This window comes from Dermacentor albipictus, chromosome 3, assembly GCF_038994185.2.
Source record: "Dermacentor albipictus isolate Rhodes 1998 colony chromosome 3, USDA_Dalb.pri_finalv2, whole genome shotgun sequence".
Taxonomy (NCBI): Eukaryota; Metazoa; Arthropoda; class Arachnida; order Ixodida; family Ixodidae; genus Dermacentor; species Dermacentor albipictus.
The window spans coordinates 193108008-193120453 of NC_091823.1; the positions used below are offsets into that span (position 1 = coordinate 193108008).

The 12446-nt window shown below is 48.2% G+C and overlaps 1 protein-coding gene across 4 annotated transcripts in view; it reads left to right on the forward strand.

The window, feature by feature from the left end:
• Positions 1–12446, forward strand: part of LOC139057690 (acid phosphatase type 7) — a 297629-nt gene that overhangs the window by 245909 nt on the left and 39274 nt on the right. For 2 of the 4 annotated variants that reach the window (XM_070536423.1, XM_070536422.1), the window contains one exon: positions 11954–12067. The exons of the other annotated variants lie outside the window; for them this stretch is intronic. In XM_070536423.1, coding sequence (XP_070392524.1) covers positions 11954–12067 — 114 coding nt within the window. The remainder of the gene's footprint in view (positions 1–11953; positions 12068–12446) is intronic. 4 annotated transcript variants of the gene reach the window in all.

Below are 12446 nucleotides of genomic sequence, written 5' to 3' on the forward strand. Positions count from 1 at the left end.
GGCATAAATGATTATATACACCATCCTATTTCATGGCATGCTCGATTTTCCGCACAATATAGCCACAATTAGTGCCGGTCGGCATGTCTAGTGCGAGGGGTGCAAGCAGTGCCTTTTCCTTGAATCTGCCAGTGACTAACATACAGTACAGATAGCTCTAACGGTGCTATTCGCAAAAGATGCTTACTGCGCACATTCTGTTACCTACATGTGCACTCAAGTGCACATGTAGGTAACATATAAAGAGTGCATGCACCATATATAGATTACTGCTCTATGGTACCTACATGTGCACTGAAGTGCACACCTAGGTAACATCCCGCCGTAAACACAAAGGGCACATACTACAATAATTATAATAAGGGTTGTTTTCTTGGGGCAAAGGAAAGGATAAATCAAGATTTAGTACTTACAATGACTCTGCAGAGTGTATCAACGGCTGTCACAAAGTACAGATATATCTGCCTGTATTATATGTACAGACAGTTGTTATGTGCACTCTATGTCACCTACATGTGCACTCAAGTGTACACTCAGGTAACACATAGTACACACCCAGTTAACATCCTGCCGTAAACATAAAGGACACATCCTAGAGGCATAATAAAGGTCACTTCCTCGAGGTATACGTTAGGATGAGTAAACATGTGGTACACACAAAGTTGGCGTCCCGGAGGTCACACATAGAACAAGGAATCATAAAGGTCACATAGGGCACAAGAAGGAAACATAAAGGCAATGACCATTTTCATAGGGGATTCCATGATTGATAAGTCACTCAGCGATCACGTGCGTCGACTTTTGATGGCCCTGCTTATGAAACATACCTCGGTATTCGACTTTGCGAAGCACGATGGCCCGCCATCAATTCCTGCGTCCAGAACTCGTCACTGCATCAACAGAGGAGCCGGCCAGCCAATCCGACAAAAACCCTGTCGTGTATCCCCGTCAGAACGCAAGATAATCAGTGATCAGGTCCAAGAAATGCTATGCAAAGGCGTCATTCGAGAATCATCTAGTCCTTGGGCAGCCCCCGTGATACTGGTGAAGAAGAAAGACGGTACGTGGCGGTTCTGTGTTGATTACCGTCGCCTAAACGCCGTTACTAAGAAAGATGTATATCCGCTCCGACGAATTGACGACGCCATCGATTGTCTCTTTGCGGCATCTTACTTTTCCTCAATTGATTTACGGTCAGGTTACTGGCAAATTCCTATACACAAAGACGACAGAGAAAAGACAGCATTTCTAACACCCGATGGACTATTCGAGTTTAACGTGACGCCTTCCGGGTTGTTTAACGCGCCCGCAACGTTCGAAAGGTTCATGGACACGATATTACGCGGCTTAAAATGGGAAGTTTGCATGTGCTACTTAGACGACGTTGTGATCTTCGGGCAAACGTTTAGTGAGCACAACAAACGTTTGGATTTGGTCTTGGACTGCTTGGAGAAAGCGGGTCTTGTGCTCAATTAAAAAAATGCCATTTCGGGGAACGACGAACTCTTGTGCTAGGCCATCTGGTCGCTAAAGAAGGTATACGACCAGATCCACAAAATACTGCGGCCGTAGAAGCATTTAGAGCACCCAACTCTGTCGAGCAGTTAAGAAGTTTCTTCGGCTTGTGCTCCTATTTTCGCCGATTCATTCCCCGGTTTACTGAGATGCCTCATCCCCTTACACGCCTTCTCCAAAAAGGCGTTCCCTTTGAGTGGACTGCAGATTGCGACTCATCGTTTCGCCAGCTCAAGTCTCTGTTGACATCCCAACCAATTCTTCGCCACTTTGATCCTTCATCCCCAACTGAGATTCACACCGATGCCAGCGGCGTAGGCATCGGTGCTGTGCTAGTTCAGCGTGTTGGCGACAGTGAGCACGTGATATCTTACGCTAGCCGGTCCTTGAGCCGCTCCGAGCGCAACTACACAGTCACCGAATAAGAGTGTCTGGCGGTCATCTTCACCGTGCGACGGTTTCGTTCGTATCTCTATGGGCGCCCCTTCACTGTGATAATAGGTCATCATTCGCTATGCTGTCTTGTGAATCTGCGGGATCCTTCAGGGCGACTAGCGCGCTGGGCCCTCCGTCTACAGGAATACGATTTCGTTATTTGCTACAAATGTGGCCGGCGACATGCTGACGCTGATTGTCTCTCTCGGATGCCACTTCAAAGAACTAAATGTGGTGCAGACAATTTTGATGGATAGATCGCTTTTGTGTCCCCGTAATTTCCGGATATGGGCACCTTTATATCCGAGCAGCACAAGGACGAGAGCTTACAACCGCTCTTCACGGCAGCACAGGAGTCACCTGCAGGCAGTCGCTTTCGCCTACGTGATGGTGGCGCGCTGTATAAGAAGAGCTACTCGACCACCGGTGCACGCTACCTTTTAGTTGTCCCCAAGAACCTTTGCCACCAAGTATTACACGCCAAGCACGATGACCCAACTTCCGGTCATCTTGGTTCCACACGTACTCTACCGGGCTCAAGAACGTTTTGATTGGCCTAAGATGCGGAAAGATATCGAACGGTACGTCGCCAGCGCTACAAGCTTCCGCCACAAGCACCACATGCCCTGCTTCAACCAGTTCCCCCTTATAGCGTCCCCTTTGAGCAAGTTGGTATAGATCTTCTGGGCCCTTTCCCGCGATCCTCCAAGGGTAATCGTTGGGTTATCATTTGCGTAGATCACCTTACCCGCTATTGTGAGACCGCCGTATTGCCATCGGCCACAGCTACAGAAGTTTCTATCTTCTTGCTGGCTAACGTTATACTCCGACATGGACCTCTTCGCATAGTAATCAGCGATCGTGGGCGACAGTTTACCGCGGACGTGGTTGAAGAAACCCTTCGTCTGCGTTCATGTAGCTTCCGCCATTCTACGCCCTACCATCCACAAACTAATGGTCTGGTCGAGCGCACAAACAGAACGCTTGCCAACATGCTGTCCATGTACGTCGATTCAGCACACAAAAATTGAGACAGTATCTTGCCTTTCAGTACCTATGCCTTCAATACCGCAAGACACGAGACCACTGGTTACTCACCATTTTTTCTTCTGTATGCTCGTCCGCCGCGCTACCATATTTCCCTACTTCGCTCATGAAAACGAATCAATTGAAGAGATCCTATGTCCAGCAGAAGAAGCGCGACGCCTCGCTAGGCTACGCACCCTAGCGTCGCAGGACCGGCCCAAGATACGCTATGACGGGCATCACCGCCACGTTCACTTCGATCCTGGTGACCTTGTGTGGCTCTGGACGCCGTTGCGGAAGTGTGGCTTGTGCCAGAATTTTCTCGCCCACTACGTCGGTGCTAACCTTATTCTGGAGCGCGTCAGCGAAGTAAACTACCGCATTGCGCGTCTCACAAGCAGTGAACGACGCTCGGCCAAGGCTGAAGTGACACACGTCGCGCGTCTCAGGCGTTACAATCCACGAGATGACTGACTCGCCCGGCGGGCTTCTTCTGCCAGCGGGGAAATGTCACAAGCTGTCATGAACCACGCCTGCCACGCAGACAACCAGATGAAAGAAAGAGGAGAACGACGTTAGCCAAGCTGTCGCGAGACCGCTCTTCAACAACCGCGCCTATCAACCAGATTCATCTTGTTCTGCATTGAACACCTCGTGTGTAACAATATTTCAAAGGCGGCTTGTCCGGAGCCAGGGATTCTTAGCACCCTCTACTGCGTCGCAGGTCTGACCGCGGCCGTGGTCAATTGCTTCGCAGCTGGCTACGGCGCAGCTGACAACGTCTTTTGTCAGCTGACCTTCGCAGCTGACACTTGCCAATTACAGCATCGTAAGTCGAAGGACAAAAACAATTCAGCGCCTTGGAGGCAGTCCAGTGCATCGTCGATACGGGGAAGAGGCTAGACATCTTTCCACGTTGTCATGTTGAGTCATCGATAGTCCACACAAAAACAAATTTTCCCATCTTTGTTCTTGACCAGCACTGCTGGAGAGGCCCAGGAACTCCTCGGAGGCTGTATCACGCCGTGTTGGAGCATTTCTCCTACGTGGTCGTCGATGACACGGTGTTCCATCGCGGACACAAGGTATGGACGCTGGCGTAGCGGTGCATGGCTGCCGGTCTCGGTGTGATAAACGACTGTGGAGGTATGTCCTAAACATTATCGTTGGAAGCCAAAAGAACGCGGAAATCGGTTAAGGAAGTCGACGACCAGTGTGCGCTGGCTCAGAGTCCGCTTAGGATCAATAGACCGAAAAACATTCTGTCACATGCCGGCTCAGACGCAGAGACAGGAAGCGCCATGACGTCAATACGAAGAGGAGTGGAGTCATCAGACACATCGTAGACGGAGCTCGCGTGAAATTCGTCAGCATTACCGAGGCACTCGCCATGGCGTAAACTTGACAGACACCAAAAGGGATTCAAAACGTTAAGTGCGCGAGAATCCTGGTGATTGGGAAACAGGGCCAAGGGAGCAAGACAGGGGATGGCGTGCAGCAAGTTTAAACGGCGTGGAGAGAACAGCAATATCGTAGGAAGCAGCACAGAACACGGGCACAAGGGTGGAAGAGAAAGAAATATCGGTGTCGATGGCGACGAATGCTTAGCAGAAGATACAGGCAAATCTTCAGAAAAATGGCAGTAAAATGGAGTCAGCGCAAGCTCTTCACGGGTACAATCCGTAACTGCATGATGAAATGATAGGAAGTCGCATCCTGGAATGATGACATGAGAGCAGTAGGGAAGAACAACAAACTCAATGTGGTATAAACTCTCTTCTATGGCGACACAGACGGTGCTTGTTCCTGAAGACTCAATTGACTCAGTACTTGCTGTACGTAGCCCAATGGCAGAAGACGGTGCTGGGACTTTTCCGAGCGTACGGCGAAGCTGGTCGGCAATCACGGACAATGCAGCACCCGTGTTGACAAGTGCGTGAACGACGATACCTTAGGCATAAACTTCATTGATATTCGCAGGGAATAAACGAGCAACTCCGCAGTGCGATCAGATCCAAATTCTTGCCTCCGGAAGTGCGCCTATTAGTTTTCCTCCACAGCTGGAGGGTGGCAGATAATGGAAGACAGTGAGCGTCGACGGGGAGATTGAGACCGACTAGCGTTGAAGATAAGAAGAAGACGCAAAGTGCGGAACTGGTGGAGCATAGCGGGACTTTGTGTCTAGAGCATTTCGTAGTGGTTACTCAGTGCCGGTAGGGTACGAGCCCCACCTGCGGCAGAACTGTGCCACGCGGCCAGAAAAGCCACACGCGAAGCAGATGGGCTGGTTTTTGTAGGTTGGCTGGTTTTTTTGCTTGTATGCTCAAATGCTGCTGTCGCCAGTACGCCAGTATGCTTTGAAGTTTATTATTTCAAGTTAAATTGATTATTGTGTTTTCTTGCCAATTCTCGGCAAACAGACCAGCAATGAAGTAGCTCACTTACACACATACTCCCTTTTGAGGAGCGAATTCACACACACGCACGCATGCATGGGCGCACACACACACACGCACACACATGCCTCTACCACATGAGCAGCTCCTACGCTCGACACACATACATTTTTTTTTATCCTGTGTCACTCCTACTGCTAAGGCATAGAAAATCCTTTGTGTTACCAACCCCAAACTCCTCAACCTACACCTCCAGCTTAAACAGTTTCTTGAGAGCCAGGACAAGCCTTCTAGCTTCCCCAGTGCTCCGAACTGTAGTTACGAATTTCAATAGGGCTATGGGTGACAGCTCTCGAAGGGCATGCAAACTACCCGGAGACCTAAAGCTTGTGTATGATACCTCTGAAGCACAACACTTCAAACTTTCAAAATTCATTAAAGCTCCTGAAGACAATTGCTATATACGTAGAACGTCTCGAATAACCTGCCGCTAACAATTTCAGCGGTTGTCTGCATCAAAAGAAATGTGGGCTAATGGGAAATCCACGTCGTTAAGATTGGAACTAGTGTAATGGCAAAACACACTACCAGATTTCTTAATCATTTATTTATGCTCTGGATGTAATGTTCCTTTCACAATAACAATCAAGGATATCGATTCATCAGGGCATGGGAGGAAAAAGGACGAAGCGTATACCTGGCGCCTTCCCACTAGTGCTCCCGAGAAACGGCGCCTCATACAGCAGTTGTCCAGGGTGGCTTGAAACCAAACTCGGCTTTCAGGCGGGAACACTCGCTGCACCAAATCGGAAGAGTTTTATTGCGAGTAAAACTACCGGCCTCATGCAATACGTACGCACGCACACAAAACGCACTCACACGCACACACAAGGATACGCACTCTCAAAGCGCAGACACAAAAGCGCGCACGCGCACATTGATGCACACAAACAAGCACACATATATGCATGCAGTCAGACACGGTAACACGTGCACGCACACACAGCGACCCACAGACAACACACTCACAAAACACGTACGCACTAGACACGCGCAAACACGCCGGCCCATACAAACCGGCATGTACTGTACGCGCGCGCGCGCGCGCGCCCACACACACACACAGCGAGCCGAGCGCACGCACGCACACACACACAAAGCGAGCTGAGCTGAGCGCACACACGCACACACAAATCGAGCCGAGCGTGAGCACGCGCACACGCACAGACAAAGCGAGCCGAAAAAATGCTGAAGGCGTCCGGCAAGCAGCAACAGCAGCACGCGACCGCATCAGGGAGAACCAATACCGCGCCGGTTCTTTCGAAAGGTGGCTAAGCCAGTCCTTTTTCTACGCGACGCAAAAGTGGTCGACCACATTTAACTGAAGTGCGAACGACCGTATTACAAGCAGCCGCGCTGAACGCACAAGAGAATCACATCAATGAACGCTCAAGCGCTGAGAAACAAAGCGTAACTATGCAGGCGCACCACGCCCGATGTAGATTTGACAAACATTAGTCACACGGGACGCGATCGAGGTAGTTAACTTGCCCTAGTAGGAGTGCAGCTGCTCTTGCTCTTACATTAGCGAATTATGAATTATGCTACGAGATCACAGCGAGATATTTCTAAAGCGAACAAACCAAATACCAAATAAACGGGCACTTGCCTGAAAATTTCCGTCATGCCAGTACTACCGACCGGGCACGTTGATCCATCTTCCAGTGCGTACGAACGCTTTGGTTTGAAGTGGGGCACGAGTAATACACAAAGCAAGGGCCACATCTTTTTCTACCCTGCGCGCAAAACTAATCACACGTTTAAAATTATTTCGCACAGCGCGCGACGCGAACGCACGCGAAAACAAGCATGATGGCGCAGCTTCCGCCTTCCCGTCCTGCCGCGCGCCGAAGTGATGGTACAGCGTCGGCCGTCACTTCCGGTCGCTTTTCATTGGGCTTGGGGCGGCCGCGCAAATTGAACGTTTATTCTGACAGGTTTGCTTGCTCGCATGGCCGCCTGTTTGCTGCTGCTTCGTTGTGGTCTCTAACTAGAGCGGTGAGGCGGGTAGTTTCTACTACGTTTCGTGCCGAGCATTTTATTTTGGGGTGGGGGGGGCGCAGTTTGTGCTGCATCACTGAGGGTACAGTACACAAATCGGGACCGTGAGCAAGACGATCGGCGCTCTTCTGCTGCTGCGATTAGATTATTTGCTGCGTCCGAACGAAGCAACTTTGCGAGGTCACAGCGTAGTTTCAGCGATAAAGACGCTCACATCTTGGTCGTGCGACAGCGACGCGTAAACATTCATGAGGAGACTGAAGACTGCGTTTGCAAGTGCGTATGCTCTGGATAAGAAATTACAGCTTTGACGACACCAGCCCTTAATATATAGGCTCAGCCTTACAAACTGTATTTGAGGATGCACTTAGAAAGCAAATCAGTAGCTTAGTAAACCTCTGAATGACTTAGGCAAGGTACGTGGAAATTCGGGTTTGAGAACTTCCAACGTGATCTCACCTCTATAAGTCTTCTTTATGGATTCACCATGCAAATTGTACGTTGATGCCATTGCACAGCAGAGGCTCGTCTAACAGCACGTCCCTCTTTGTTCAGAAATGTATCCGAACAGCTTCTTCCATTTCACCACATTTTGTTGGGCTATTAAGGGCACCAAAATATTAGTGCAGAATTGCACAAGTTGCTCTCGTGTTTTCGCTCTGCTACTGCAGTTTTTCTAGAAGTGTTTAATTGGATGTTAATATTCCTGTGAGCACGAAAAATAATGATAATGGAATTGTAAGTGAAAGGGCGTTCTTTTTCTGGATGATACATTTTTGGAGTGGCCGTCATGCCAGTAACATCAGAATCCTTGAAGAAATATTGACAGTCACTTAGGAATGCGAAAACTTAATCCCTTCACGCATCTACACCTGCAATTGTCACGTGACCATGATACGTTAGTTCATACATTGCCACGTGTTCTTCACAGTTCTACCTTAATCTCCCGTAATCCACCGTGCTATAGTTTGTACGAACCTCAATGCAATTTATTCCACCCTTATTCACATTATTTCACATTATTTACCCATAATTGCTCATAATTAACGTTGTTGTATTTACTACCTTCTGTATCAGTACTGACGTCATACAAGACGGTGATGACTTCGCATTTTATTTATTTATTATACATACATTCAAGGCCTAGTAGGCACAACAGAAAGGAGTGGTGAAAATATGCGATAATTGCAATGCAACGCAAGAATAGAAAATCAAACCATAAGATAATTTGAACGGCGACCTTGAATTAGTGGTGTCACAATTTGAAACTGTGGAGGCAGGAAGGCGATTGCATTCAGTGGCTGTTCTTGGCAAAAAGGAAGAATGGCACATCAATTTTGTGTTGATGGTCGATGCGAGACGAGAACTTGGTGTGGTGAAAAGATTTTCTTTACGAGAAGGGTTAAATTATAGCATATTCTATGAGAAAGACAGAGACGAATGTATTTGCGACGTAACCAAAGGTCAGCTTCATCTAGTGTTCTTTTCATGGACGTGACGCTAGAATGAAGTGAATAATTTGAGAGAATAAAACGGGCGGCGCAATTCTGAATGCTTTCTGAATGCTTTCAAGGGAAATGACAATATTGGCGTGAGCAGGGTCCCGTATGGATTGTTGTTGCGGAGAACGCCACCTTTCCTACCTGAAAGGCCATGAAACGCTTTCGCATTAAAAATGCAATACATACACACATTGCTCAATGCGTGGTCGTGTACACGTTACTCAGATTTATGCATCAATACGTTCAACACCCTTCAGGCGTCGATTTAACACCCTTATTCGAGCAAAGTCACCTTATGTGTGGTATACACCCTTGTGATAGGGTGCTTTGGCCGGAAAGGGTGCTAAAAGGGTGTGGGCATGGGTGTAAATGCCAAAAGCACCCCTATTAACACCCATATGGGTGTAAAAATGTTTAGTGTGTACAGGCACAAGAATGAAGATACGCGTCTTATGGTCGAGGCATGGCATATCTATATTGGCGGAAGTGCGTGCGTGAGTCAGCCTTCGATTACTTTACATAAGGAAGAGATTAAGTGCCTTAACAGTTATATCTCACGTAGACCGGCACGTGTACCCGATTGACATGTGGTATTACCATTCCTGAGCATGCGCAGATGAGTTTTGTGTCTTCTTTCTTTTTTCGCCTCAGTGCTCCCTTCAGTTGATAGTGGCATGCGTGTTGTCTACTTCTTTACTCTTGTGTCCTACCTGCACACCTCACCTCTATTTTGCACAATGAATCCTTACCAACTAGCTCAGCTTTCGGTCGTTCTGAGTGGTGCGATGTTATGCGACATCGCTGCATGTTGAAAAAAAAACAAACAGGCGAGTGATTCTTCAGAGACTAAAAAAGCGTGACGAAACTAGCCTGGAAAGCCTCCTCATAAGTACCAAGGGAGACATTTCTATCATCGCGTCTCGCGACATATCTGTGACGTCCTTCAGTTGTCTAATCATATGGTGAATTTAAAACGCTGTCACTCAGGCACTTTAGAAAGCTCTAGAGTCGAATCCGTATCGTGTGGTTCTGTAAGGGCACTTTTATATCACGATCTTGCACGATACGGATCAAGTAGATCTGAATCGTAGGCTGTCGTCCGCACCATTATGCTCAGTGAGCTCAGCTGAGTCCCGATTATTGGTCCGTGTAGCAGTTACATCCTCGATCGCGACCGTAAATTGTTATTCGTGTTGGGATTGATCACGATCGAACATGCTGATGTTGGACCGGTACTAAAGAACGACCAAGAGCCAAAGCAATTCAAACCGCCACTGCCCTCCTCTCAACGCACAACCCGCATATTCAAGGTGCCCCACAGTATTGTCCGCATTCTTTTAGCAGTAGGCTACCTGATCGCACGCCTGTGCTAAAGCGCTCAACTGCTTTAAACTAGCAACTACAGAAGTGTTACTGGTCATGTGCTCTGTCAAACAAACACCAAAATGCACAATGTTCGTCGAACGCGCAAACCAACCAACGTTCAATGCGTCGTTGAAAGGACGTCGTGTTAGCTATTCACGTCGCCACGAGTAAACTGTCACGACTAAGTTAAGCGGCGAAGCAACAACACTGCCGCCAATTATATTGAGCACCGAGTAAAACGGCAAAATTCGGCTTTATGACTTAATTGATCCTTCGAACAGCCGTTGTCCTTTTGCTGCGTTCCTTTTATTACCATCTACCCGCGAAACTGTAGAACTTGACAGGAGGCTGCAGGCCCTCGGTGTTTGTGTCACTGTTGTGGCAGCTGATCGCGCAGTAGTACTGCATGTTTTATTAGAATGTGAAGACGTCTACCCAGCGGTTGATTTAGGCACCACTGGCCTCCTTGAAGTCCTTGGGTTCAGCGAGAGCAGTGGAAAAGTAAACATGTCCGCAATAGGGATTAGCAAGAGGCGATTGGAGGCTTGGTTGAACAAAAGTAGGGAAACGACAAAAGACGGAGACGTAAAAAAGCACATTTCGCAATAGGTGGTCAGAAAATTTGGTTGTGAGAGTTCATAGCGTTTTTTTTTATGGTTTAACCTAGGTAGGACATTAGGCAGTATAATAGCAAGAGCTTGGTGGCGCAACCCACCGCCACGTTCCAAAGAGGACGCTTATAACATCCATCCATTCATCCAAACTTGAGCTTGGGAGCCCTAAGGAGACGCATGTTGACGCAGCTGTTATCTCGCCACCGAGCCTTACTACCACAAAAATCGGGTGAGTCGCGCAGAGATTTCTTACAGCAAGATATCCAACGACTCATAGAAAAGGAATGACATATGGCGACAAGACATAGCTGTTTTATTGTGTTCTAAGCCGTTGAATATTCTGCAACATGGGCGCCCACACTGATATCCTGTAGGAGTGGTGACTCTGAATGAATAAACGGCATTTTTCTTCCACTCCGCCGCTGCATCAAACTTGTGGCGCAGCGCTGGCATCGGAGGCCGGTGGCAACTGCGGTGTCGGACCCAGCGTCGGGGTCTCGCTACGCGGTTAGCCGTCGGTGCGCTCTTCCCCTAAGCGCAGAGACCACGAGGTTGCGATGGCGATAGTGTCAGGGTTATTAAAATAATGAGGAGGAAATGATAATTCACTTCGGGCACATTTCGCTCATCTTCGGCGGCTCATCCTTAACCCAGTTGTTTCGTTCTCGTGAATACCTGTTATAATACCTAATATTTATGTTAGTCGCATGGTTCTGCCGTGGCGTATGGCTTTATGTGGCTGTCTCGCGGGCCCTTGTGGTTAATGTGTCTGATCAAACGCTTTTTTTATCAATAATTTGATGCCTGATGCCACTCATGTGCAGTATTTGTTTTTAGATCTCGCGCTTCTTCGATGAGCCTTAGTTGGAAGCAAGTGCCAATCTTGTTTACTCGCCCGTTTATTCCGCGCTACTGTTGTATCCTTCGCTCAACCAACTACCTCAAAAAAATAGTTCACTAAAATGTTATTGGTTCACCGCAAAAACAAAAACACCGTTTACGAGAGCATGTTCTCCCCGATGAAACGTTCGTAACGCAGGAGGCTACGCGGGCCGAGCGGCGCCGCGAGAGGCCCTGGATCATCACCATGGGACACCGGCCCATGTACTGCAGCAACAACGACCGAGACGATTGCACCATGAACGAGAGCATCGTGAGTTCCACTCGACCCATGAGCGCGACTGCTAGTTCCCAGGCGCGGCGTACCTCATTGCTCACATACACGCAAGTTAAAAAAAAAACATTTGCGGATCGCACGCACTGTGGGATTTGATGTGAGCGAAGCTTTGTACGCTGTTTGCTTTGATTGACGATAATTAGCGCTGATGTAGGCAGCGAATGTGCAATTTCATCAGGATCTAATTCAATGCGAGAGTGGTGAGTTGATGTTAACGTTACCTTCCCGTACCACTGCTGTTTGTCTCCACAGTCCACAGAACACGAAGGGAGACGTGTTCGCTTGAAACGTTGTTGTGCGTCATTGTTCATAATCGCGTAGATCGTGGAGCATTACTATGACCTCAAATGGCACA